The sequence below is a fragment of the Mesoplodon densirostris genome, chromosome 7 (assembly GCF_025265405.1).
Source record: "Mesoplodon densirostris isolate mMesDen1 chromosome 7, mMesDen1 primary haplotype, whole genome shotgun sequence".
NCBI classification, from domain to species: Eukaryota; Metazoa; Chordata; class Mammalia; order Artiodactyla; family Ziphiidae; genus Mesoplodon; species Mesoplodon densirostris.
The window spans coordinates 1,873,509-1,901,360 of record NC_082667.1 but is presented as its reverse complement, the minus strand read 5'-3'; the positions used below and the strand labels follow the sequence as shown (position 1 = coordinate 1,901,360).

The 27,852-nt window shown below is 61.6% G+C and overlaps 1 protein-coding gene across 1 annotated transcript; it reads left to right on the top strand.

Moving 5' to 3' along the window:
* The first annotated feature begins 16,599 nt into the window (after positions 1-16,599).
* On the top strand, positions 16,600-26,834 carry CTSD (cathepsin D). Its single transcript, XM_060104231.1, has 9 exons — positions 16,600-16,770; positions 18,889-19,048; positions 21,022-21,145; positions 21,627-21,745; positions 23,161-23,387; positions 25,049-25,171; positions 25,514-25,658; positions 25,755-25,853; positions 25,934-26,834. The coding sequence occupies exons 1-9, from the start codon at positions 16,697-16,699 to the stop codon at positions 26,099-26,101; spliced, it is 1,239 nt and encodes a 412-aa protein (XP_059960214.1). The 5' UTR covers positions 16,600-16,696; the 3' UTR covers positions 26,102-26,834.
* Positions 26,835-27,852: the final 1,018 nt, after the last annotated feature.

The window sequence follows — 27,852 nt, the reverse complement described above, 5'->3', positions numbered from 1 at the left end:
GCCCATGTGCCACAACCACTGAAGCCTGCACGACTAGAGCCTGTGCTCCGCAACAAGAGAAGCCACGGCAATGAGAAGCCCGCGCACCGCAATGAAGAGTAGCCCCTGCTCGCCACAACTAGAGAAAGCCCGCGCGCAGCAACGACGACCCAACTCAGCCAAAAATAAATGTTTATTAATTAATTTTAAAAAATATTCACACCACTATATATAAAATAGATAACCAACAAAGACCCACTGTACAGCACAAGGAACTGTTCTCAATATCTTGTAATAACCTAGAATGGAAAAGAATTTGTATAACGGAATCACTTTGCTGTACGCTTGAAACTAACATAACATTGTAAGTCAACTATGTTTCAATAAACATTAAAGAGATCCATTGTGGGCGGCAGAAGAATGCTCCCTAAAGGTGTACACGTGCTATAACCCCAGAACCTGTGATTAGGTTCTGTTACAAAGGGGAATTAAGTTTACGAGGCAGCTGACCTTAGAATGGGGGGGATTATCTGGATTTACCCGAGTGAGCAAGGTAATCACGAGGTGTTTAAAAGTGGGAGAGGGAGGGAAGAGGAGAATCTGGGGGACGTGTGACTGCCCCGAAGGGCAGGGGACTGACCACCGCTGTCGGTGGCTTTGGCTCTGGAAGTGGGCCACGAGCCAACGAATGGGGGTCTCTGGCAGCCCCAAGTGTCAGGACCCGGGTTTTCCCCGGGAGTCCCCGGAGGGAGCGAGGTCCTTCGACACCTGGATTCGGGCCCAGTGAAAGCCGTTTCAGGCCTCTGAGCTCCAGAATTATAAAATACTAGATTTGGGTTGTTTCAAGCCACTAAGCGTGTGGGACTCTTACAGCAGCAGCAGGAAACTCACGCCTTGATGTAGGCAGGAGCGTGGCTTAATCTCCAAGTGATGATGCCGTGTGACAGAGACCAGATGAAGACAGGCACGTGCTGATTCCAGCCCTGCCAGCCTCTAGGGACGTGAGCTTGGCTGCAGGGCCAGGAAGCCGGTCCGAGGATGCCTGGGACTGGCAGGGGTGGAGGAGGAGGGGGACGCGGGGCGATGGAACCTTTGCAGTGGGTAAGCTTGCCCGTGACCCCGAGATGTGTCCACGGGGCAGCCATGGATGGAAACATTCAGGTGTGCACTTTAAAGACGTGTGGTTCATTGCAGGTCACGTGTGCACCAAATACAATGGTGAAAAAATGGTGCAGCCTGTTGAAAGGTCACGGAGCAGGGGCAGTGGAGGTGGTGTCAGACGGTTCAAAAGAAATGCGGGCCGTAGATTTGGGCTGAGGGTAGACCAACCTCGTCAAGGGTTAGGAGGCTTCTCGGAGAGCAGCACTGGAGGTAGGACCTGAGGACGGGAGAGCGGGGCGGGGGCAGGGTGTCAGCACCCACAGGGCCCAAGGGGAAGGCACAGGGGCTGCTTGGGGAAGGGTCCCTGGGATGGGCCGCGTGGGGCCTTAAGGCCTGGGGAGAACCAAGTAGAACTTGGTCCTGTTTCCAAGTGTACTGGGAGTCATTGGGGATTTTCTGGAGGAGAGGAAAGGGGTTTAGATGCACCCTTGATGAGCCCCTGAGCCTGGGGGCTCCAGGGAGCAAAGGAGAGAGCACTGGCGGCCCAGGGTGGGCCTCGGAGAAGGGGTCTGGGAGAATGGGGGTTGGGAAGGGATGAACGCTGGGGTGAGGAAGAAGGTGCCACCTCTGTCTTCCATACTGGGAAGTACGCAGATTTCAGAGACAGAAATAGCACGGAACAGCATGCTATTTAGAAAGAAGGCAGTTATTTAGAAATACGGAGGTGAGTGTAGAAAGAGTCTGCTGAAAGACAGAATGGGGTGTCGAGGGAGGGCAGAGGGATGCTGCCTATGACTGGCTGAACTGTGTCCCCAAAAGTCACACTTTGAAGTCCTGACCCCCAGCACCTCAGAGTGTGGCTGTACTTGGAGCTGGGCCTTTAACGAGTTGATGAAGGTAAAATGAGGTCACTAGGGTGGGGCTCTAACCCCACAGGACTGGGGTCCTTATAAGAAGAGGAGGCCAGGACACAGACACACACAGAGGGACGACCCCGTGAGGACACAGGGAGGAGACGGCCGTCTACACGCCAAGGAGAGAGGCCGCAGGAGGACCAGACCTGCCCACACCTGGATCTCGGATTCCAGCCTCCAGGACTGGGGACATGAACGTCTGCTGTTTAAGCCGCCCGGGCTGTGGTTTTGTCACAGTGACCTCGGCTGACCCACACACTGCTTTTCTGAACAAACCTCTGAATGTTCTTGGCCTCCATCACCAAGGGGTATAAAGCTGATAAAACAAAAACGTGGGTCTGTCCAAGTAAGGCGTGGGAAGGACCCGCTGACCCTGGGAGGCTGCTTCTGATGCGGGGACGGTGGCAGGAGGGGGATGGTGCCCCACCCTTTGTCCCTGGCCTGCAGCGGGAGGGGAGGGCGGGGAGGCCAGGCAGACTGCTGGGGCCATCCTGCCTGTACCCCTCGGGTGGTGGGTGGGAGCTCAGCCTTGGGAGCCAGACCCTGGGGTTAAAAGCCTGACTCCACTTCTTAATAGCTGCTCACTCGACCTGTCCAAGCCGCTGTCTTGTCTCCTGGAGTGCGGTCAAGCCACCCAAGATGGCTGCTCTCTTGCTCTCTGTACATCCCTGCTGGACCAGTCCCCACCTCACCTATGCCCCACTCACCTGACTCACCTTCCCTCTTAGTCATAGAGCCTAATCTATGCCTACATACTTGCCCCCCGGCCCCAGCTAGTGATGACTGTTACAATCTTCAGATCAGCGCTATCTCCACTATGACAGCAGTGAGGGGCATGCCCCTCTGTTGGTTTCCCTGTAATCCATGAGCCAAACTGATGTCAATTGCCCCCATAGCCAGTAACCTCCCCACCACGTCCTGCCCGCCATCTGCCACGCACGGTGGGGTGTCGCTCCAGGACCCCACTTCGGACATGGAAGATCCCCCGTCCATTAAACCATCGCTGTCTCTGTCGCTGACTCCGGGCTCTTTCTTGGGTCTCGAGGCCGTGCAAGTACAGGGCTTGCAGGCCTACAGGGTGAAATTTCCATCACCTGTGAAATGGAATCACAGTTCCGTCCTGGAGCGAGGTGAGATGATGCCCCTTCCTAAGCTTCCCGGGGCACATTCTGTCCCGACGTGGTAAACACACAGGAATGTAGTCAGCACTCGGCTTGTGACAGCAAGTCGAGGATTCGTGGGTGAGAGGGCAAGGAGGGTGACAGCCTCCCCAGATGGCCCAGGGCTGAGGGGTTTCCAGGAAGAACTTTCCCTTTTAAAGCAGGAAAAGCCCTGCGCTGACCAGGATGCTTGGTCACCCTCCCTGAGTTCTGGGTCACCCTCCTACAGCGACCGAGCCAGTTACCACCGATGTCGGGCTAAACACAAATTCATCATCTTACAGCTCGGGTCAGGGGAGTCCAACACAGGTCTCATGGGGCTAAAATCAAGGTGCTGAAGGCTGGTTCCTCTTGGAGGTCCCAGGGGATAGTCTGTTCCTGCCTTTTCCAGCTTCTAGAGGCGCCGCATCCTTGGCCCCCTTCTCCTCCATCTTCAGAGGTGGCAGCGTCGAGTCTTCCAGACTCTCTCGGACTCTGACCCTCCTGCCTCCCTCTTGTCAGGACCCTCGTGACCACATTTGGGGGCCACCCCGATAATCCAGGGGAATCGCCCCAGCTTGAGATCCTTCTCTTAATTATATCTGCAAAGTCCCTTTGCCACGTGAGGTCACATATCCACAGGTTCTGGGGGCTCGGATGCTGTACTAATCAGAGCTCTCCAGAGAAACAGGACCAACAGGATGTCTATCTATCTTACCCCACCTTCCTGTCTTATGAGGTGTTGATCACGTGATTACAGAGGTTAAGTCCCGTCATCTGTGGTCTCCAGGCTGGAGACCCTGGGGAGCAGGTGGTGCAGTTCCAGTCCGAAGGCAGGAGAAGACTGATGTCCCCGCTCAAGCAGTTGGGCAGGTGGAGTTCTCTCTAACTTGCAGGAGGCTCAGGCTTCTGGGCTATTCAGGCCTTCAACTGATTGGATGAGGCCCACCCACACTGCGGAGGACCATCTGCTTTACCGAGTCCACTGATTCAGATGTTCATCTCATCCAGAAACACCCTCCCAGACACACCCAGACTCGTGTTTGACCGAACATCTGGAACCCCCATGGCCCAGTCAAGTTGACACATGAAATTAACGCTCACAGACGTGGATATCCCTGGGGGATACTATTCAACCTAGCACGAGGATAAAGGGATTCAGTGGCAGGAGGGGGCGGAGGAAGGTGGGAGAGAGGTGGGGCGGAGCCCCCAGAGCTGGGACGGGGCACAGCGGCAGTCTCGCTGGAGCTCGAAGCCCGGGCTCCGCTCACCACCTGGCAGGTCTGTCCGGGGCTTGGGGTAAGTGCTTCTTCTCCTGGGGGGCAGGGGGGAGGGTCAGTAGTGTGTAGCTGAGGGCTCCATGGTGTGCTTGGGTTTCTGCAGCCTTGGACCTGGAAGCTGAGGGAGGGGTCTTCCCCGGCCCAGATGTGAGTCATTGGCCGGTTGCGGGGTTGGCGGGGGGCTGGAAGAGTATCCTGCCGTCGGGGAGCTCGGAGTGGGCACCCAAGCCCTCTGCCCGTCAGGGACCCTGTCCAGGCCACAGAGGAGGGGGCTCTTTTCCCGTGGACATGGCAACGAGGGTCTACAGTTTCTGGGAGGTGACCCAGACTGTCACCCCGATGGGGACAGTGGCTTCTGCAGAAGCGGGGTTGGGGTGGGGGTCCTTGAGCAATTTCCTCTGCGGGTGTCCTCACCATGACATGGGTGAGGACGAGGCAGGACAGCGGGTGAAGAAGGGCTTGTGGGTGAAGCCAGGTGCAGGGATGTGCGGGCTGGTGGTGCTGGAGACCAGTCTGCAGGCAGATGCTTCTGGGACCCCCGCACCTCCCCCTCGTGTGCTGCGACCCCAATCTCAGGTTGGTCTCCTGACCGCCCTCCCTCCTGCCCCCAGGCCTCCCGTGTTGTCAGCCTGAGTCCCCCGCAGGAGTCCCACCCCCTGGAAACCACTGGCCTGCTGCCCCCCCCAGGGTAATAACAGCTCCCGTGTCTGGGTGCCCACGTGCTGTCTGCACCCCAGGAGGGGGACGCCCCAGGCCGAGGTGCTGCCCCTGACGTGGTCTAAGCAGGGGGGAGGAGGGGCACCACGTGCAGGGCAGGGGGCCTGGCAAGAGCTGCAGGACCCACGGGCAGTGGCCGCTTTGGAAGGGCCTCCGGGAGCCTCTGTCCACCTGAGAGACCAGGCCTGTGTGCTGGGTGGGCAGCTGCACTGAGAAGAGGGGCTGCCTCCCCTGGGGATGGAGTGGACGGACCCTGAGGCCAAGGCAGCTTCCCGTGGCTACCAACACAGACAGCAGGAACCCAGCCAGAAAGGGAAGGAAGCTGCCGGCGGGGCCGACCCTCGTGCAAAAAGCCTCCCCCGCCACCGTCATGTGCCCAGGGTCAGCAGGCCTGGGGCCCCGAGGGCGCTCGGTGCAGGCTCTGGGGGAGGAGTGGCCTCCAGCTACCTGTGGCCAAGCCGGCAGCGCCGAGCGGTCCCTCCAGGCAGGCACCCGGGTCTCCTCTGCCTCTGCTCTGCATCCACCCCTCCTGAGGCCATCGTCCCTGAAGGGCTCTCCCAGAGGACACTTCTTTGCCATTGCCCCCTCCCCTCCCTTGCAGCCACTCTCCCCGGGATGGACCACACCCTCAGCATCTCCTCTCCCCACCGGACCACTCGAGCTGCCCATGGCAAGTCCCCAGGGCCACAAGGGCTGCCTCTGGTGGAGGCTCCCAGCCTCACCCTCTGGAAGCATCAGAGCGTCCCTCGGGCCAACGGCCGGCTCCATGGTGGCCGCCTCCTGCTCTTGGCTTCCAGACCCTGTATCCTGCTGCCCTCCAGCCCCCGCTGGGGCCCTAGCAGCGTCTCAGCCTGCCCCTCGGACGTGCTCCTCTTGTGGCCACGTCTCCTTGGAGGTGTCCTTGGCCCCTTCTCTCTCTCCCCTCAGCCAGCCCATCCGCTGCCTCCCAGCCCCATGCCAGCGTCTTCCCTCCTCTCCCCCCTGACCCCACTGGGCTGCACCCAGTCCCCTCTGCTTCTCGGCCCTGCGAAGTCCCCACAACACTGGAGCCCTGCCTCAGAGGCCCTGAGCACTCCAGCGCAGGCCCCACGCCTCTCCCACCTCTGCGGTCCTTCCTTCAACCTGTGAGTCTGACCAGAGAAGGCAAAGCCCCTGGGCTTCGGCAGCTGAGCAGCCCAGAGGGGACGGAGAGGGGGAGGGTTGCACTGAGCACTGGCTGCCCGGCCCCACACACCTGCCCCTGTGCTCTCTCCCTGCAGGAGAGATTCCACAGCATGACCCCATCTTACAGACAAGAGACTGAGGCATGGGACAGCTGAAGAACCCACCCCAGAGGGCTGAGGGCTCGCCGCTGGGGAGAAGTCTGCTCCAGGGCCGTGCTCCCTGCTGGCAGTGAAAGGGGGAAGTGCAGGGGACAACCCTGGGTCACTCACAGAGTCAGGGGCGGGGGGCGGGTGTCTGAGTCCGTGGCTCCCAGTCCCTCCAGGATTGAAAGTCGAGGCCTCAGTACTTGCCTCCAGGTGGGCCGAGGCCCATCCTTCCCGCCCCTCAGCTCGTGCACTGGCTGCGACAGAATCCAAGCTGGGTCTCAAAAGAATCAGGGCATTGTTCACAGGACACAGGCCTCCCCCCACCCCACTTTCCCTGCTCTGCTGAGTCACTGCTCCAAAGACAGTGGGTGTTGCAGCCCCAGACCCGTCTGTCAGGCTGCCTGGGAGGGGCTGGGTGCTGCAGAGAAGCTGGTGTCCCGAGAGCAGGTGGGTATTGACCGCTGGCCACCTGCCCACCCGTGGGAACCGGCCCTGCACTGCCGGCTGTGGGCGGAGGGTGGGTGGGAGCTGCAGGAAGAGCGATAAGGTCTGTTCCGGAAGAAGGACCGGCCCTGGGATTGGAGGGTGAGCCGATGCCTGGGCTCCACTGCGATGGGCTCCCACCCACCTGTGCACCCACACCTGGGAGGTCATGATGGGGTCACCGTGGCCCTGCCCTCAGGGGGACAGCCACGTGGGTACCCCCCTTGCTCTGCTCTAAGGACATCTCGGGGTGGATTGGGGTGCATCGAGGCAAGACGGCCTGGGTCCCCTTCTTGTCGGGAAGTGCGCCTTTCCTGGGAGCAGCTGGCCCAGCATGTGGCTGTAGGTGGAGGCCAGCTGCCTGGCGGCGGGTCCCTGGCCACATCTGGGGGTGGATGTGAATGCAGAGTTTTGGGTGGTGCGCCTTTGCTCCATCGGCCTCCAGCTGCCGAGGCACAAGTCACACCTTTGTTCTGCGGGCCACGTGGAGGGCCCGAGAGCACTCCGGGGAAGGCGCAGACGTTGCTGAATTCTTCCCGACACTCACAAAGCCGGCACCGACAAACAAGCAACCCGGCCGGCCCAGCCCGGCCCAGCAGACTCGGGCAGAGCAGTGAGACCACCATCCCAGCTGCACCAACCCGCCCCACAGCCCTGCAAGCCTCCCAGGTGCAGCCACCCGCCCATCCCACTTAGCCTCTCCGGGGCATCCGTCCCGCACTCCCCTCACCTGCCCACTTACTCTCACTGTCCTGCTCCAGCAGCCCCCCTGCCAGCTGACTGCCACAGCTCCACGCCTCTCCCGGCCTTGCTCTGAACTTGCCCCATATGTCCACGTGCCTTGGGGATGCCTGTTCTAGCAGGACCGGCCCACCAGCACCGCACACCCTCTGGGCCCCAAACTGAACTGCTCGTCGTCACTTTAACGTTCCCGTTTTCTTCCTCCCTTCCTTCCTCTCTTCCTTCCTTTCTTTTTTTTTTTTCAGCCACCACGTGGCCAGTGGGATCTTAGTTCCCAGACCAGGGATCAAACCCGCACCCCCTGCATTGGGAGTGCGGAGCCTTAACCACTGGACCACCAGGGAAGTCCAATGTTCCCCTTTTCAACAAACGACAGTGTTGGCGGTAGAATAACGCCCCCTCCCGAAGACGTCCACGTCCCAACCCCCAAACCTGGGAATGCGTGACCTTCCACGGCACAGGGGACTCTGCAGGTTGCGAGCAAGTGGAAGATCTTGAGACGGGACATGGTCCTGGGGTCCCCAGGTGGGCCAATGTCATCACGGGGGTCTTTATAAGAGAGACAAGGGAGAGGCTGCACCAGCGGCTCTGCGGGTGGAGGAAGGACCACGAGCCCAGGAGGCGGCGTCTCCAGAAGCTGGAAGAGGCAGGAGCACGTGCTCCCCTGGATTCTCCAGAAGGAACCAGCCCTGCGGCACCCGGACTTTCGCCCGACGTGGCTGAGTTCAGACTTCAGGTCTTGCGCGCGGTAGGGAATGACTGCCGTCTGTGCGGCTGACACAGCAGCCACCGGACGCTGACAGGGAGCACGTCCCCAGGGCCTCTCGCCAGAACCGGGGGCGCCCTTATTTTCAGGAGGAGCCGACAGGGCAACAGTCAGAGCAGCCTGCCCCCTATTCCTCACCCTCCTGTGTCCACCACTCCTGGTGTCCGTTGTCAGTCCCTTTGTCCCATTGCTAGCCACCATCCTAGTCAGGTCCATCCCCTCCGCCTGGAGAACCCGCAGGCCACCGTCACATGCAGGAGGTGGTGGTCAGGTCACTCCTGGGCCCTCTGCTCTTTGCACGTCCCCAGTGCTCTCATGGCTTCAGGCCTGTCCCGGGAGCCAGCCTCATGGGGTCCACACGGCAGATTCCCACCATTCCGTGGGTGCTCATCACCCCGTGAATGAAGGCAAGGCTCTTGCTCCGGGGCCTCCCACGGTCTGGCCGAGCCCCCACTGGAAACACCGCCGGACCAGGCAGCCCATCATCCCTCTGCCCACACCCCCACTCTCCCCACCTCCCATCAGGGCTTCTCTGCATCCCTGGAGCTCACTGCTCTCCATCCCACCCAGGCTTTTTTTTTTTTGCTATGTTGGGCCTTTGCTGCTGCGTGCGGGCTTTTCTCTAGTTGTGGAGAGCGGAGGCTACTCTTAGTTGCGGTGCGCGGGCTTCTCATTGCGGTGGCTTCTCTTGTTGTGGAGCACAGGCTCTAGGTGTGCGGGCTTCAGTAGTTGTGGCTCATGGGCTCAATAGTTGTGGCTCGCAGGCTCAGTAGTTGTGGCGCACGGGCTTAGTTGCTCCGTGGCATGCGGGATCCTCCCGGACCAGGGCTCGAGCCCGTGTCCCCTGCATTGGCAGGCGGATTCTTAACCACTGCGCCACCAGGGAAGCCCCCCGCCCAGGCTCTTTGCACACGCTGCTCCCCAAGCTCCAAAGGCCCTCTTACCTCCCCCCACCCCCGGCCCACACTGTTCCAGTCCAGCTCCTGTTCACCGTTCAGGAGGGTATATGGTGGTTCTCACCTTACCCCAGCCATCCCCTCAATACAAGCCACAGCCTGTGACCAGGTCATGCATTGCTTGAGGACTTGGTTTGGGTCTAGCTGCCCCAGGAAGGCAGGTCTGCTTCTGTCTTGTTTACCCCCAGCGTGCAGCTCAGAGGCTGGCACCTGGGAGTGAGGTGGGTTCTGTTAGAGAAAGAGGGGAGGGGTCCCTGACCAAACGGGGTCGGGGCGGGGGGCGCGGGGGAGGTGAATCAGCGTGCTGCCACTCCAGACGCCGGCCACAGCAGGCTCTGCTCTCTGCCCAGGCAGGTCCCTGACATGTTGGCTCCTGGGGTCCCAAGGGCCCCATGTGGCTACCAGCCCCCGCCCCATCCCACCTCCCCCGAGAAACCATGATGGAGGAAGGCCATGGCTCAGGGCTCAACCCTTGGGGCTGGGATGCCTGCTCCAGAGGGCTTCTGAGGCACTGGGACCCTGGTCTCCTTTTCACCAGTGCCTGGACTGAGGCCCTGAGAGACCACTGGGTATTGTCTCCATCTCAGAATCTGGGGTTTCACAAAGCTCAGCACAATCAACCAACTAGTGTTCATGCATGCACGATCCTCGGTAGCACGGGCCCATCTGGACGCCCCAAAGACACCTGCCCATGCAGCCAGGCCCCACCCACAGCTCCTTGCTGGTCTAGAACCAGGCCCCATGCTGGGCTCAGAACTGGGGGATGCTCATGGCTGCGGTGTGGGCCGTAGCAGGAGCCCACTGGGAGGGGACTCACAGGGTGACGTTTAGCCACTGTGGGCCCTGGAAGCTGTTTCTCCCCATCGTGCAGAGAACTGGACTAAGGTGCAGGGGGCAGAGGCCAGGGCAGGAGGCACTGAATGATCCTGTCCGGGGGTCAGGGTGGATGAGTGCACTTCAGCCATGCCAGGTCCCTGCCCTGCAGGGCACCCAGGAACCCTAGGCCCTGGACCAGGGGTAAATGTGAGCACCTATGCCCAAGCATGTACCCACCCATCCTCCACCTATACCCAAGCATGTACCCACCCATCCTCCACCTGTGACCGGGTACCCCCTCCTCTGCCCTAACTGCCAGCCACTCCCAGCTCCCACCCTTACCCCACCAGTGGGTCCCTGTCCAAGATCCGCTGACCTGAAGCTAATTCCCTCCAGTGGCTCCCTGCAGCACTACTAGCTGGAGCCTAAGGCTGGGGCCCCAGGGGCTGCACCCTCCCCTTCCTCCTGGCACCAGGGTGGCCTGGCTCTGGGGGCCTGAGGGCAGGGTGACTCAGGCCCTAGAGGTGGGCGGGGCAGTGAGGACAGGGAGAGGCGTGACCCAGCTGCCCAGCTGCACCTCCGCCCACCTCAGGGAGGACCTGGGGACAGACCACTTCTGGCCGCATCCGTGAGCACCTTGCCCGCTCTGCCCTTCACCGTCCCTCTCAGCCGCCAGGCTCGCGGGGGCCTCATCCCTCCTTCCCTCCAGGCGCCAGGGAGCCGCAGGCTCAGAGCTTCACACGGGGCTGGGGGCTCCGAGCCTCAGGCCAGACCCGAGCCTGGGGCAGGGAGACCGGGGCAGGGAGACCAGGGCAGAGAGAGCCCACTGCCCGTCTGTGCCCCCCACCCTTCACCTTGCAAACTGATGGGAGGGAGGTGAGGACAGCAGGACCAGGGGCTCCGCCGCAGCCCCACCCCGCATCTGCAGGGTCCACCACAGTGGCCCGTGGGTACCATTCGCCCTGCAGGCTGTGTGGCCTCCGGGCGTGTAGGTGTGCCGCGGAGCGCCCACCCCTCCAGTCTCAGGGACGAAGCTTCCACGGGCCGCGGGGCTTTCCTCGTGGGACTATGGTGTCACGTTCTCCACCTGCCTCGATAGCCAGGATGTGCACCGCTGACCAGGACAGCTGGGGACCAGCTCCAGTGGACGGGACTACATGGCCCTCCAAGGGCCGGTCCCCGCTCCCTGGCACGTCCGTCTGCCCCATGTCCCAGCCACGCTTGGCTAATCCGGTGTTTCCACTGGAGCCACTCTGGAGGGTGTGTAAGGTCCCCACCTGGGATCTGACTGGCACCTTCCTGATGACAAAGGAAGATAAGCACTTTTCCTGTCTATTGGGCACCTGGTTCCCTTTGCCTGTGTGCGAAGGGTCTAGCCAATCATTCTCCTGGTTTTCTTTTCTCTGTTCGGTTGCCTTTTTACGGATTTGCTGCTCTTTTTATATTTCAGACACTAGTTGCTCGTCAGATTTGTGCAATGAAAACAGTGTTTCCCTCTCTGTGGCTTGCCTCTTCACTCTCTTAACACGGTGTATTTTGAGAAACAGAAGTTATCAATCTTGATATAGACTAATTTATCATTTTCCCCTGAGAGAGATCGATGCCCTTTTTTCTATTGATACTTTATTTTTTAGAACAGTTTTACATACACAGAAAAATTGGCAGATAGTACAGAGTTCCCATAAACTCACCTCCCCCAAACACACGCACACACACACACACGTGTCCGCTATTATTAATATCTTGCATTAGTGATACATTTGCTAAACTCAATGAGCCAATATTGATACATTATCATTAACCAAAGTCCATAGTTGACATTAAGGTTCACTCCTTGTGTTGTACATTCTATGGGTTTTGAGAAACCCATAATGTCCTGTATCTACACTTGAAGCCTCATACACAGAGTCCCTTAACTGCTGTAATAATGGCTGTACTAAGTCTACCCATTGATCCTCCTCCCCTCCTCCAACCCCTGGTTCTTTTATCACTGATTCTTTTACTGTCTCCATGATTTTGCATTTTCCAGAATGTCATACAGTTGGAATCACAGAGTGTGTGGCCTTTTCAGATGACCTCCTTTCACTTACAAATAGGCATCTATGTTTCCTCTGCGTCTTTTCATGGCTTGATAGCTCATTTCTCTTTAGCGCTGAATAATATTCCAGTCTGGATGGACCACAGTGTATTGATCCATCCCCCTACTGAAGGGCATCTTGGTTGTTTCCCGATTTGGCAATTATGCAAAAAGCTGCTATAAACCTCTGTGTGTGGGTTTTTGTGTGGACAGAAGTTTTTAGCTCCTCTGTGTAAATACCAAGGAGCGCAATGGCTGGATCATATAGTAAGAGCAGGTTTAGTTTTTTAAGAAACCGCCAAACTGTCTTCCTCTAAAATGGCTGCACCATTTGCATTCCCACCACTGATGGATGCGAGTTCCTGTTGTTCCACATCCTCATCAGTACTTGGTGTTGTCAGTGTCCAGGTTTTGGCCACTCTGGTGGTGTGTAGAGGTATCTGGTTGATGGTTGTTTGTTTGTTTTTTAATTAATTAATTAATTTGGCTGCATCGGGTCTTAGTAGCAGCGCGTGGGTTTCTCTCTAGTTGTGGCGCGTGGGCTCTAGAGCACATGGGCTTAGTCGCAGCATGTGAGATCTTAGTTCCCGGACCAGAGACTGAACCTGTCCCCTGCATTTGAAGGCAGATTCTTAACCACTGGACCACCAGGGAAGTCCCTCTGGTTGCCATTTTAACGTGCATTTCCCTGCTGACGTGAATGTCTCTCCACGGGCTTCTCTGTCCTCTGGATTTCTCCTTTGGTGGGGCGTCTGATCTTGCGCACTTGCTGATTGTTGGGTTTCAAGAGTTTTCACGTCTTTTGGATGCCAGTCCTTCTCTTCTCATTCTCCTAATCCTGTCTGTCTTTTTTACAGATTTGGTGGGGTTTGTGCATTTCCTATTTAAAAAACAAATCTTTGTTGGTTTCAAGATCATGAAGGCGGCCTCCTTTGTCGTTTTCCCCCTGATGCATTTACCACTAATCTAACTGACCTAAGGAATTTACCAACTTCCTAACCCACCTGGAATTTTGACAGCTGTGTGTGGTGTGAGGGAGGGATGGAGGCCCTTCCATCCCGCTGCATGTCCATGGAGAAGAGAGCCTCCCCCGCCCCCACTTCAGTGCAGGGCTCTCCTTCGGCTCCCCCATCGACTTGCCTGGCTTTGCATCAGTACCACACTGTCTTGATCGCCGGGTCTTTACAAGAGCTGCTCTAGCCTAAACATCACTGCTGCCACTTCAGTGAAAGTGCTCTCCTCCAGGCCGGGTCACTAAGTCCCGTGGTCGGTGCAGAGTCCCATCCTGCACCCGGCCCATAGGTGGGCCACAACCCTCCTTGTACTTTTTACCTGGCATCCAGGCACTCCTCCTGTCCCCAGCTGCTCCTGCTGTCTCCTTTGCTGGTTCCCCCTCAATTCTCTAACCACATAAAGCTGGGAGCCTTCAGGCAACTCCCCTAGCATCTGATCTCACTGTTTAGAAAGTGCTGAGTGTTGATGACGCTCATGTTTCTGTCTCAGCTTGGATCTCTCTCCTCAACTCCCAACCCCAGTAGCTGCAGCCACTCAGCAGTGCCACTGCATGTCCCCCGGGCATCATGCCAATGTCACAAACAGCTGAAACGGAGCTCCCTGTCTTCCTCCCCGGTCCCTCCTCCCGCACCCGTTCCCATCTTGGCTGATAACATGCCATCCTTCTGGCTGTTTTGGACACACCTGAGTCAGTGTTAATCCCTCCACTGCACACCATTTTTCCGATCCATCAGGATATCCTACAGGCTCTGGCTCAAAAGTGCATCCCGAATCTGGCTGCTTCTCACAGCCTCCTTGGCCACCGCCCCGGTACAGGCCACCTGAGCCCCCCACGTGGATGGTGGCCCCAGCCTCCCAGCTAGTCTACTGTCGCCCTTCCTCCCTCCCCTTGCTCTGCAGGGCAGCTCATCCCACCCGGGGTCCTCTCGGTGACTGGACGTCCAAGTGACCTGGCAGGGAAGCTCCACTCTGACCCCTGATCTCATCTCTTCGGCCCGCTCTGCCTGTGCTCAGCTGACTTAACGTGCTTGCACGAGGCTTCTTCGATTGCAACACCCCCTTCCTGTCACTTGCTGTCCCTCCCCTGCCCTGACTTCCCCTTCATCATCTCCTTACAGTGACCTGTGGAAGCAGCCTTTTTATCTTCCGTCTGTCTCCCCTGCCTGGAGTATAAACTCCACAAAGGCAGGAATCCTGTTTTGTTCCCATGATTTCCACAGCACCCAGAGCTTGCCTGGCATGCGGTTGGTGCTCCATAATCACATGTTGGGAGGGGAAAACGGATGCACAGTGTCCCAGAGGGGCTGACCCACGAGATGCCGAGTGGAGGTCAAAGGGAGGGGCTGCTCCACCTCAAAGTGGAGGTCAAAGGGAGGAGCCCCCAGAAGGGGTTACTCTTCTCCACTCACCTGGGCAGGACACCCCGCCCACACACACATCTGGGCCTGGCCTCTCCCTCCTGGAGCATGAAGGGTTGGGCTGGGGACCAGCACAGAGAGCATCTCTGCTCTGTGATAAATGGACAGATGGCCTCTGCAGGGGGTGAGGGCCTCTCCATCCTTTGGGCCAGCAGAGGGTCCCTTCTCAGCAGCCCGCTGCTGCCTTCAGGGAAAAACCAAGGATGTCAGCTTGGCTCCCACCAGCTCGGGTCAGACACAACTGGCTGCCGTGTCAAGCTTCTGCCCCCGCCCCCCCACCATCCACACTGCCTCCTGCCCAGACCCCCGCAGGGGCCTCAGAAATGCCTCTGAAGAAGAAGACACTCTGAACGTGTGTTTTCTCAGACGTCTGCCTCTAAGCACCACAGGTACACACTATCACGTCCCCACTGGACATCAGGACCAGCATGGTGACCCAGGGGACACCAGCTGGGACCCCTTCCACTGTATGCCAGACTCCAGCCCACCCAGGGCCTGGCTGACCTCTCCAAGATACTGGCCTGCCGGGAAGGAGGGGATAACGCCTGGTGCAAGGGCCCCACTTCTGGGCCTGCACGGAGGACAGCCCCGAGGGCCCGGGGCTAGATTCCGAGGGCAAGGATGTGTGCCTGCTTTGCTCCCGGCTAGTCCTCATATCTAGAACCACAGCAGGGAACCCAGTATTTATGTGATGGCTGGGTACGGAGGTAGGGCGAGGCGGGGGTCACTCACCTGGAGCCATCAGGCTGACGGGCGTGGAGGCGGTGATGGTGGCCGAGGTCAGGGTTCTGGTTTATTTAGTGGTTACAGAAAAGACGGGAATTCTAACCCTGCCTCTGTGAGCCACAGACCCTCAGTTTGCCCCCCTTTAAGTGGGGGCGCTGGGAGGACCACTCATGAAAAAGTGCCCTGGGCGAGTCCCCTTATGAAGGTTCCTCATTGTTCACATCCTGCACAAATGTCACCTCCTCAGAGAGGCCTGCCCCCCACAGCAGTCACTTCCTAGCACATTCTCCTGCTTAATTTCCTTCTTAACATGACCTTCTCTGAAATGACCTGTCCAAATTCCTTTCGTCTATAACGCCCACCCCTCCTCTGGCTGGGACTGAGGATCTGGCCCTCTCCTTGGGTAGCAGGCTGGGCAGGAAGGAATGGATGCTGACCGGGTCACTGTGGCTTCAGTCAGGGCTGAGCACTGGCCAGAGCAAGGGACTCACTCTCCTACCCCTGAGGCTCGTAAAAACTGATCAGGAGTGCCTGCACCTGAGACCTCCTTCCCTTCCCGCCACCTCCTCCCCACCCCCCCGCCCCCCCGCCAGCATCCTTTGAGATTTGGGGCCTGGTGGGGACGGTGCCGGCGCCGGGTTACACAGGAAGGAGGGCCCAGGGTGACCCGGGCAGGGCCAGGCCAGGTGCTGCTCTGGGGAGGGGTACTGGGGGGTGGGAGGGTTGTGGACACGTGGAGAGGGAGGATGAGGGTGGCTGGAGCCTCCAGAGGGGGTACCTGGGAGACTCCCAGGGTGAAGGAAGAGTGGGAGGGACAGGGGCGCCCCGAGAGGGAGGAGGGGGAGGGGGAGGATGGAGCAGGGAGCCCTGCACAACCGCGCGCCTGGGGCGGGGAAGGAGCCGCGGCTCCGGGGACCTCGCTCGGCTAAGGTGTCCAGGGGTGGGGGGGGTCCCAGGCCCCGTCCCCTTCTGCCCCGGCCGGGTCTCGGTAATTCTCGGGGGGGGGGGGGTCAGGGCGGGGCCCGAGTGGGACGGGCGGCGAGCGTATCCCCGCCCGCCTTGCGTAGGCCCGAGCCGGAGAGTCTGTTACGGGCCCAGGGTCGCCCCGCCCCGGTCCCGCCCCCGCGCCGCTGCCGGCGGCCCACGTGATCAGCCGGGTTCAAACAAGTCGGTCAGCTGACCCGGCCCGACTGCGCCGTCATCCCGGCTATAAGCACGCGACCTCGCGGGCTGTCCGCTCTGACCGGATCGCCGCCGCCATGCAGACCCCCTGCCTGCTGCTGCTGCTGCTCGCCCTCGGCCTCCTGGCCGCGCCCGCCGCCGCGCTCGTCAGGTGAGCCCCGCAGCTCGCGCGCCCCGGTGACTCTCGGGCACCCCCTGAGCGCCCCGCGCGTGATGCGGCTCTGCCGCCCCCGTGGACTCCTGCAGGGTCCACCCTCGGGCGGGGCGGGGAGACCTCTGCAGGTGCGGGGCTCGCCCAGAGCCCCCGCCAGCCCCGCGACCCTTCCTCTCTACCACCGTGGGGTCGGCCTTGGGAGGACCGGAGGAAGCAGGAGGGAGGGCGGCTGTGACTGGGAGCCGATCCAGCGTCCCCAGGACAGGTAGGGTGGGAGCCTGTACTTAGCGCCCGCTCTCGGGTGGAAGTCAGGAAACTGAGGGGTAGGCCCAGGAGCCCGCTGAACCTGGGCAAGTCATTTCCCTGCCTGGGGTCCCCTTTACTAGATGTGAACTGGTTGTGGTCCCACCTGGTTTGTCCCATGAGATCTTACCACAGGTCCTGGGCCGGCTGGGAGACCCTCTGGACACCAGGAGACCCACACGTCCCGGAGTCCAGAGGGAGTCGGCCTAAGGAGTGGGTCTGGGAGAACGGCCCAGCTGGCACCAGGCTGTGGGCGGCTCCCCCCACCCTGGGGCTGGGGCTCTATCGCAGCAACACCAGCTGCCCCCAGTAAGGACCATGCCCTACTCAGGCCTGGGGGGCTCCACTGGGCCCAGTGACTCCACGGACTGTCAGGCCTGGTCCAGGGCTGTGCCATGCTGTGTCAGCTAGGCGGAGGGTCCCCCCACCCTCCCGGCCTTGCAAGGCAGCCTGCTCGCCCAGCAGGGGAGGGGTGCGGTGGGCCCCCCCTTTCCTGCCGCTACCCTTGGCCCCCCCGGGGCCTTTGTGCTCGGCCTGGGCAGGCGTGCTTCCACCTCTGTTGTGGGCCTTTGCCTGTGGGCAGGTGGGTGAGGTCTCAGGAGTGCAGGAGCTGGCTGGGGCCAGAGCGGACCGAGCCTTGCCGAAGGGCTGGCTTGTGTGGGCTCCTGAGTGGGCGCCTCTGTGCGCTGTGGCCTGGGGGCGAGTAGTCCCAGCTGGAGCAGTTGTGGCGGAGCTCCTGCAGGCCTGAGCCTGCCCTGGCCTCACACCCAGGCCCTCCCCCGGGGGTGGACGGTAGTGGGGAAGGAAGCCTGGGGCCTCTTGGGGCAGGGCAGCTGAACCCCAGCCCTTCACATCTCCCAATACTATGGGACCGCTGGCACCTGTTTCCTTAGTTGCTGGAGGGCGTGTCCCTCCCTCCCCCCAGGCAAGAACCTCAGGCTCTTCCAGCCTATCCGCTTTTAGGCAAGAGGCAAAGTCCCATCTTCCTGGAGCACACCCTTGGCCTGCTAGGAAGAGCCAGTTGTGACCTTGAACTCGAAGATCCCCAGGGCTGGGAAGACATTTCATCCAGTAGCTCTGTTTGGTCCGGTGGCTCGCTTCTTCCACCTCCTGGGGCGGGTTCAGACCCCTGGGGAGCCGGGGAGCTGGGGATGGAGAAGGGCCCCTCACTCTGTTCCCTGCTGACAGAACCCCCTGCTCCCTCCTGCTGGGTGGGCCACCCAGGCTGGCGTGTGTGCTGGGAAGGGTGCTCCAGGCTGGGGCACCAGGGCTTGCGTGGAGGAAGGCAGGCCTGAAAGCCCCCGCCTCCAGGGTCCAGGCGCCATACTTGCCCTCCTTCGGCCTGTGTGGGGAGAGAGCCGCTGGGCTCAGTGCGGCCTGTGGTGAGGACTGCAAGGAAACGGGGTCATGTGAGGGGGACTGGGGGGTGGGCAAGGAGGGCTTCTTGGAGGGGGTGGCCTGGAAGTCCCATCTGACAGGCAGGAGGTGGCCACCCCGTAAGTCAGGTGGGTAAACTGGGACCATCTCAACGTGGGGTCTGCGTGGAGAGTGGCAGGTTTGGCCAGAGGGTCAGGCAAATGGGACTCCACGGAGGGCTTTGGGCAGACTTGACAGGTGACCACTGACACCCTCATAGCCCGCACTGGTCAGAAGGGACCAGAGCGGGCCCAGAGTAGGGATAGTGGGGTGCAGGTGTTTGGGGGGGCGGTTGGAGCAGGCGTGTTGGGCCTCCAGCTTGGATGTGGGTGTGGGAGCGTCCAGGTGGGGTGGCAGCCAGCCGGCCCTGACGAGCCCGGACCCCTGTCTTGACAGGATTCCACTGCACAAGTTCACATCCATCCGCCGGACCATGTCGGAAATGGGGGGCCCCATGGAAGACCTGATCGCCAAGGGCCCCATTTCAAAATACTCCCAGGGGGTGCCCACTGTGACCCAGGGGCCCATTCCTGAGATTCTCAAGAACTACATGGATGTGAGTTTTGGTGGGAGCGGGGGGTCGGCCTGGGGCTGGGGCAGTGGGTTGACTACGAACACAGTTGTAGGCAGGGGCTGGCTCTTAAGACAAGTTCTGTGAGCCAGCGTGGATTTTGGTGAAATACTCGTGTTCTCAGCCCCCAGTGGTTTTGGGGGCTTCAGCTGCGTGGTATGGGGGAGGGGCTTCTGCTCAGCCACGCCCTTCGCCATGGGCGCTGCCCACAACCCCCTCCAGACTGAGGGCTCTGACCTCCCGCGTCCTCCCCAGCTCTCCTGCCCATCCTGGTCCTCGTTCCGCGGGGGCTGAGAGGGTTGACTGGAGTGGCCCTGGCATCTCCCTGACGTCTTCCCCATGTGCCGCCACCCATCAGCTCAGAGCTGGGCCGGCGTCTTCACCCTGGTGGTCAGCCTGGGGGGAGCTGCATCAGCCTCTACGGATGAAGGCGCTGGGCACGGCACGGAGTAGCCCAGAATCGGGCCCAGGCCTGCCCGAGAGTCTGTGGGCGGGGGCCTGGGGGTCCCTGAGGTTGGATCGCCTGTGTGCCCAGGCAGCACTAACTGCCCTGGAGCTCCTGTGCCCTTGCCCATTCTGCTGGAAGGCCTGGGGCAACCTGTGGCCTAGTCCCTGGGCCCTACCTTCCTCTTCGGTCAGCGGCCAGCCCTTATGCCCACTGCTCGTTGAGGGGGAGACAGGCTCAGAGGTGGAACATTCTGGAAGCTACACAGCAAGCTGGGGTCAGGTCCTGGGCCCCAGCCTGGTACCTCTGGGGCTGCCCAGGTGACATCCTCTTCGCACCCCCTACCCCCGGGGTCTTGGGAGGCCAGCTCCTTGCTGCCATCCATCCTCTGGTCCACTTAGGGTTGGGACGGGTGGGCTTGCTCTCTGTCCTGCCTGGCTGGAGCCCCAGCCGTGCTAGGAAGCTGTGGCCTCACAGGCATGTGATCAGTCTGGTCAGGGGGCCATCTGCCTGGGGCCTGACAGACCAGTTCCTAGTTCCTGTCCCCCCAGCACACACACACATACACACATACACACACACACACACACACACAACAGAGATTTGCTGAGTCATTCTCTGACCCCCCTGTCCCCCCCCTCCCCCAAGTCTGGACACTTCTGTCGGGTCATGAGTCAGCGGCTGCCAAAGTGGCCGGCAAGAGATGACTGGAGGGGTCGGAGCCAGAGTCCTGCAGCAACTGGTGGCCCAGCCTCCCTCCCTGGGGAAGGGAGTGCCCAGGAGGCAAGGTCCAGATGACTCCAGACAAAAACGCCCACGTTCTCTGACCTGCGAGAGGGCCAAAGTCGGGGTTTCCCTTGGAGGCCCCAAGGGTCACGTGCCCCCTTCATGCTCACCTGAGCCCTTGGTCAGCACCTGGGCCTCCCCCGGGGCAGCCTCTGCTGCCGTGTATACAGATGGGAACACTGAGGCCCAGAGCAGTGAAGGCAGCATGGCTGGCAGTGAGGGACTCAGCCTGCGCCCTTGGCCTCTGCTGTGGATCTTCTCCCCTCGGCCACCTAAATCCCTCTGCCTGGGGGCCCTCCAGGCTTGGCCCCGTGGGGCAAGGGCCCATGGAACCTGAGGCCCCAGAGTCAGGCCCTGACTTGACCCTTACGCTGGGAGGAGGTCTTCCCTCCTGGGGCCCTGGACCCATGAATCACAGAGGGTCTTCAGGCAGGCATTTCAACCCTCTCGTGACACTGACTGCACTGCTGGTTTTGGGTCTTTCACGTGGGGTGGTCGTCCCCCAGCTCACACGGTCAGGCAGGGGCGGGGTGGTCCCCAGGGTCCCTGGAACCCGAAGTGCCCATGGGTACCAGGACCAAGGGCTCGGGAGGGGCAGGTGGGGGTGGGCAGCCAAGGCAGCGGGTCTGACCCTGGGCCCCTCCCCTGGCCCAGGCCTTCTCTGGGCCCCGTGGGGAGGTGAGGGTGCCCCTTGCCCTAGCCCTGACAGACCCTACCTCCCACCCAGGCCCAGTACTACGGGGAGATCGGCATCGGGACGCCCCCGCAGTGCTTCACGGTGGTCTTCGACACCGGCTCTTCCAATCTGTGGGTCCCATCTATCCACTGCAAACTGCTGGACATCGCCTGCTGTAAGTCAGCCTGTCCCACGCCTCTCCCTGGTGGCCAGAGGGAGACTGAGGGCTGGGCCCAGCCACTGCCTGCCATGGACGCGGGAGGGTAGGGGCCCTGCGGAGGGGCATGCAGCCCTCCGTCCCTCTCCCGCTCTCCCCGCGGGCACTAGGGGTCAGCTGTCCAGCCTCAACCCACCTCCTCCAGTTTTGGGGCGTAGCGGTGGACAGGCGCAGACCTCTGGTGGCCCTGTCCTGGCACCTCTTGGGCAACTCGCAGCTCCCACCTCTTGGCCACACCAGACAGGCTTCCCTCCCTGGGATCTCCACCCCTGCTCGCATCTGGGCTGGGACCGTGAGAGCCAAGGATGGAGCGAGTTGTGGGCCAGACCACCCGCCCCTGGAGGGTGGCTTGGTGGACGGGCTGCAGCAGGCGGTGGGGGTGCCCAGCGGGTCTGGTCGTGGCCCAGCGGGCAGCCTGACGGGCTTCTGGCTGGTGCAGGGACCCACCACAAGTACAACAGTGGCAAGTCTAGCACGTACGTGAAGAACGGCACTTCCTTCGACATCCACTACGGCTCAGGCAGCCTCTCCGGGTACCTGAGCCAGGACACTGTGTCGGTGAGTCCGTCTCTGGGCTGCTACCCTTGGAGGGGGTTCGCCCTCCTAACCCCAGGGCAGGGGTCTGTGCCAGCTCCCCAGAGGGGCTCTTTAGTTCGGGAGGCGAGCAGTGGTCAGCTGAGCGAGGGGCCTGGGGCTTCAGCTTGAGTCAAGGCCCAGAGGTGGGGCAGCTCAGTGTGCTTGGTGGTGAGGAAGTGGTAGTGGGACGGGGACGGGCTGGGCGACAGCTGGGAGATTGGAAGGGAAAGCGGGCAGAGAACCACTGAGGCACAGGTGTAAGAGCGCCGGGCGCGGCTCTGGGACCAGGACCCCCGCGGGTGATTAGTGGTGAGACCCCTGGCTACGGAGCCGGGTGGTAGAGCCGGTGGGAAGATGGGGTCCCGTGCTGACGTGTTGGCTTTGAGATGCCGTTGGGTGATGGGGTCAGGCATGGCCGGGGTTCCTGCAGCTGGAGCTGCTGCCAGAGGGGAACCTGCAGAGGATGCTGGGCGGGGAGCAGGCAGCAGCCGGGGGTGCTGAGGGGCAGGGGGCGCCCGCAGGACGTGCCCGCCTCCCCCGGGGAGGGCTGAGGGGCCCTTGTGGGCTCTGCCCGTGCCCCTGCGCCTCTCACGAGCTCTGGGGTGGAGCTGCTGGGGCCAGACCGCAGGAGGGGCCCTGGTTGGGAGTTGTAGAGGAAGAGGAACAAAGCAGAAGATGGTCCCCTCCCAGCCCCCAGCCCCAGGAAGGCCGCAGAGCGAACTGCAATACTTGGATGGGGGAATGGCAGAGGCGTGGGGGGAGGGTCAGGGGCACTGTGGTTCCCTGCGGGCCACCCCTCCGCCTCCTTATCTGCCTGCCCAGGTTTATGTGCAGGGGCCCCTCCGCCAGGTTCTCTCTGGGCCTGAGATGGGATGTCACCCAGCAAGTTCCCCTCCTAGGTTCAGCCCAAACAGCCGTTTCTTCCCACATCCTGTGCTGTCTTTATCTGCAGCTCCTGGTGGGCGGGGGTGGGGGTGGGGGGGGCGGCCTTGAGTCCTGGGTCGGGTCACGGGTTCCCCAAGGGCAGGAACAGGCCGGAAGGGAGAGCTGTGGGTGGGAAAGCCTGAGCTCACAACCCCACCCTCCCTACTCCCTCCGTTGCATCTATCCTTGAAATATTCCTGGCAGAGTGTGGGCCCCACGCCCCCATTGTCCCCACCTGTGTCCGGCCCGGGGTTGCCAGCCCTTTCTCCTGGGTCCTCTACCCTCTTGAGTCTCCTGTTTGCCACGTGACAGGCACCGACTGAGCTGGGTTTTGTAGCCGTGGCTGCCCTCGCAGGGACGCCCTCGCAGGGACGCCCTCGCAGGGACGGGAGGTGATGGGCCGCCCAGGGCCCAGCGTTGAGCTTGGCGGTCCACGTGACCCACTGACTCCTCCCCCCCGCCGTGGCTCTCAGGTGCCCTGTAAATCAGGGTTGTTGAGCCTGGGCAGCATCAAGGTGGAGAGGCAGACCTTCGGGGAGGCCACCAAGCAGCCGGGCATCACCTTCATCGCAGCCAAGTTTGATGGCATCCTGGGCATGGCCTACCCCCGCATCTCCGTGAACAACGTGGTCCCTGTCTTTGACAACCTGATGCAGCAGAAGCTGGTGGACAAGAACATCTTCTCCTTCTACCTGAACAGGTGGGGCGGGGCGAGTCCCTGTCATGCCCGCCCTTCCCATGCCCACCTGCCGGGCACTGGGTCACAGCTCCTGACCTCTGACTGCAGGATGGGTTGGCGCCCTCTCACAGACGGACAGGCAGCCCCTCCAGAAGGCTGTGTCTCCCCGGGGTCTGGGATCCTGGAGAGCCAGAGCTGGGCCGGGGTCTTGGCAGGGTTCCCTCCCACGCCAGTCTGCCTACCGTTCCCGGGCCTGGTGATGGGCAGATGTGGTCTTAGCCCCCGGGTCATTTTCAGCCCACAGGGGACCAGGCCACGAGCCTCAATCTGTGACAGGAGTTCTGGAGGCAAGAGGGCCAGGGTTTTCCTGCGGGGGTGACCTCGGGGAGGGCTTGGGGCGATGTCACGCGGGAGGCCTCCCCAGGGGTGCTGCCGGTGGGGGGTGGTCCTTGGGAAGGGGTCTCACTCTTCCAGCTCCTGGCCTCCTCCCAGGACGACAGTGTTGCAGGCCTTGAGAGGGAACCCCAGACAGGAGGGGGGCTACAGCTGTGCTGAGGGTGAGGCTGTGGGCAGGGCGTGAGCCGGGTGGCCGCTGCCCTGAGCTGCTCCTGGTCACTGAGCCCTACGTGCCCGCCCACCCCGGAGTCTGACCCCGGGCATTGCTGGCGGAATTCCAGCCCAGAGCCCTCGGCCTGGCCTCTGTGTGGAAACTGCCTTCTGTCCCGTGCTAGGTCAGTGGCAAATACTCAGTAGCTACTTGGGGCCGAGCCACCTGCTAGATGCTGGGGTACAGGTGAACAGGTGGGGCCTTTCCCCCTGAGTTCTTGGGTCCAGAGGAGGCAGACGAGGTGCAGCGGACCTGGGAGATCAGCCAGGCCTGGGACTGGGGATGGGTGGCCCAGCGCTGTGACTCCCCGGGTGATGGGCTGAGGCAGGAAGTGGGGGGTGGATGGCTTGCAGGGGCAGGGCTGAGGGTGAGGAGGGGCACTGGAGGTGTGATCTGCTTTCCACACAGTGGGTTTTGGAGGTGACAGGAGGTGGAGGCCACAGTGGTGGCGGAAGGACAAGTTCAGCAAGGCGTTTCTGAGTGCTGGGGACAGCCAGGCAGACGATGCTGAGCTCAGAGTATTAATATAAGTGTAAATAAGAGGTGGGGAGAGTCAAAAGCTGAGATCCGAAGGGGGAGCGAGTCATGGAAGGATCTGGATGGAGGACATCCTCGGGAGCAGCAGGTGCAAAGGGCCTGGGGCAGGAACAGCTGGCTCAGCTTCTCTCAGGGTTGCCGGCACCTCCTCCTGGAAGCCCTTGGTTTTTCTTCCAGGCAGGTAAGGTCCCTGCTCCTGGAGCTGTTAGCATTCGTGTCCCCATCTGCCTGCTGGCCTGACCCTGGCCGTCCTCAGCTGGCAGACCAGGAGTCCAGAGGCCCAAGCAGGATCTCTTCTGCTCAGGATGGGGCTTGGCCTGCGGTCCACCCTGGGTGTAGGATCAGAGCCCCTCCCCCCTTCTGGATACTTCCGCCCCTGCCCGCCCCTGCCCGCCCAGGAAGAGTCCTGCTCTGGGGCACCTTCTGAGATCGATTTCTGACCTGGTCCCAGCCTGTGCCTATCCACCCAGTCCTCAGGCTGGACGCCTGGTGCAGGGGTGGGCAGGGCAGCAGACTCCGTCCTTCCTTCCCCCGCCAGGGACCCAAATGCGCAGCCCGGGGGTGAGCTGATGCTGGGCGGCACTGACCCCAAGTACTACAAAGGCTCGCTGATCTACCACAACGTCACACGCATGGCTTACTGGCAGGTTCACATGGACCAGTGAGTACTAGGTGGGGCCGCTCCCTTAGCTCCCCAGGGGGCATGGCTTGTGAGGACCCCGGCCTCGCACTCAGCAGGGCCTTGTGGGGATGGAGGGGGGCCGGGCAGGGTGGGCCTGGACCCTGTGTCCCGCCAGCCCTAGGTGCTCTGGCCACCTTCTGGTGCCCAACCGAGCTCTCCAGTGTCCCCTCGTCCACACGTTGCCTAGGGGACTGTTACCCTGCTCTTGGCTTCTCCAGCCGCCTCCCCTGCCACCCAACTCTCTTGCTCGGGCTGAGTCCTGCAGTGGGGGCGGGGTCTCCAGGTGGCCCTGGGAGGGGACTCACACCACCTCTGCTGCAGGGTAGACGTGGGCAGCAGCCTGACCTTGTGTAAGGGGGGCTGTGAGGCCATCGTGGACACGGGCACCTCCCTCATTGTGGGCCCCGTGGAGGAGGTGCGGGAGCTGCAGAAAGCCATCGGGGCCGTGCCGCTGATCCAGGGCGAGGTGAGCGGGCCGGCAGGGCCGGGCGGGGAGGACGGGCACCCCAGGCCGCCGTGCCCCTCCCCCCCGTACATGCAGCGTCTCCTCGTCCCCCCTTAGTACATGATCCCCTGCGAGAAGGTGTCCAGCCTGCCCCAGGTCACCATGAAGCTGGGGGGTAAAGACTACAAGCTGTCCCCAGAGGACTACACGCTCAAGGTGAGCTGGGGACTGGGGGGTGTGGGGCGGAGCGCACCCAAGGGTGCGGCTTGGGTGGTGACCTTCGCTGGCTGTCCCAGGTGTCGCAGGCTGGGAAGACCATGTGCCTGAGTGGCTTCATGGGCATGGACATCCCCCCGCCTGGCGGGCCGCTCTGGATCCTGGGCGACGTGTTCATTGGCCGCTACTATGCTGTGTTCGACCGTGACCAGAACCGGGTGGGCTTGGCCGAGGCTGCCAGGCCATAACTGTCTCCCCTCCCGCTGGCAGAGCCCGGAGGAGGGTCGAGGAGGAGGAGGAGGCCGCACCCCTGCCCTCCCGGCCACCCTGCCACACACACACACACACTCGCACTCGCACTTGCACTCACAGCACAGCTCTCGGGGAGCCCGCCCAGGTTCCCTTCTGTGGTTTTCCCCTCCCTGGTTTTGGAAAAGCTGCCTGCTTGTCTGTCTGTCTGTCTGCTGGAGGGGCAGCTGGGGGCAGAGGCAGTGGGTGGCTGTGGTGCACAGCCTCCTTTCTCTAACTTGGAAGACCCAGCCCGCTGGGCAGCTGTGCATCCTAGGACCCCCAGCCCCGGGGTAGTTCCTTCCCCAGCCTGTGCCTCGGGGGCCTGGCCGCCCAGCACTGCCCAGCGCCAGGCTGCCCTCTTAGTCCCCCCTCCGTGCAGCTTGGGGCCCGGCGCCCTGCACTGCGGCCCCCACCCGTCTGCCCTAGACCCAGCGAGGAAGGGACCAGCTGAGGCCTGAGGATGAGCTGGAAGAAGCTGACAGGGGTGGCAGGGGACAAAAGCTAGTGCTGTGAGACCTTGGTGGGGTCATCCTGGGGCTTGACTCCGTCGTGGAGGACATTCAGGGCGTTCGCTGGCCTGGGGGTGGGGTAGGAGGGGAGGGGGCTGGTGCCGGCCTTCCCTGCAGCTGCCCCCTTCTTGAGTTGCCGGGAGCAAAGTCGGCATGAAAATAAAATGGTTTAGGCCTCTTACTGTGTGTCACCGTGTTTTGTGCTTGGTGGGGAGGGTTGTGGGGAGGGAGCTGGTGTGGCTGATCCCCTGCTGTTACTTCAGAGGGAGGGCTGACCCACCTACCCTGAGGTGCACCTCTGGGGTTGTCCCGGGCCTGGCTCACAGACCCAGACCCCAAGACTTGCGCCCCCTGCCCAGCCTCCTGGCCGAGTCGCTGCTGGTGGGGGGCTGGCTTGTATGGGGGCCTGGAGCAGTGATCAGCAGGGTGGGGCCCAGCACAGGGCTTCTTATGTGAGTGCCTTCATGGAGGCATGATTTTCAGGCCCAGGTGAGTGTCCTCCATGTTTCCTTGGAGAATGTTCCGCCAGCAGTGGGGCCCCGCAGTGTTCCCTGATCCCCCTGCACACATGATTCAGGCCTAGGAAAGAGGCCTGATGGGGCTGGTGGCACCTGGGCAGCCTGTTGTCTCATCTGGGCCTCCTCACCAGCCTCTGGAAGCCCTATCTCTCTGTGTGTATCTCTTGTGTGTGAGCCATGCTGATGCTGGAGCAGGCCAGCCTGGGGTCCTGGGGTTGTGACTTCCTGGCTGGTCTGGCCTGTTTGGTGGGGGTAGGCGGGGGTGGTCAGAAGCAGCTGCACAGTCAGGGGGTTTTGAGGGATGAATTGGAGTTTGTGACCACTTGGTGGTGGGGCAGATTCTTCAGGAATGGGTAACTCTGGACGACTTCTTGGAACCCACCCCCTGCAGGTATAGGGGTCTGGCTGATGTGACATTTGTCGCTATCCTGGTGACTTCTCAGCCAGCAGGGCTGTGGCTGTCACTGACCTGGCCCCAGAGGGCCCGGGGGCTGCACCCTAGAGCTGAGCCCTAGCAAGCACCTTCCAGAATTACGAGGATCAGGAACACGTGCCCGGTGTTCTCTGCACCTGAAATTCGAGCTGGGAGCAGGCAGAGCTCTGCAGGGCTGCAGGGTTTCTGGAGAGCCCCATCAACGCTGGTGCCTGGGAGGCCCGCAGGACAGGGCTGCCAGGGAGGAC

What these genes read in the sequence shown, in the direction of transcription:
- CTSD (XM_060104231.1), top strand. Translation starts at nt 16,697, where the DNA reads ATGCAGACCCCCTGCCTGCTGCTGCTGCTGCTCGCCCTCGGCCTCCTG. An exon ending in TGAGCCAGGACACTGTGTCG is followed by an intron (nt 21,746 to 23,160) that starts GTGAGTCCGTCT and finishes CGTGGCTCTCAG; the next exon opens with GTGCCCTGTAAATCAGGGTT. An exon ending in TTCTCCTTCTACCTGAACAG is followed by an intron (nt 23,388 to 25,048) that starts GTGGGGCGGGGC and finishes TTCCCCCGCCAG; the next exon opens with GGACCCAAATGCGCAGCCCG.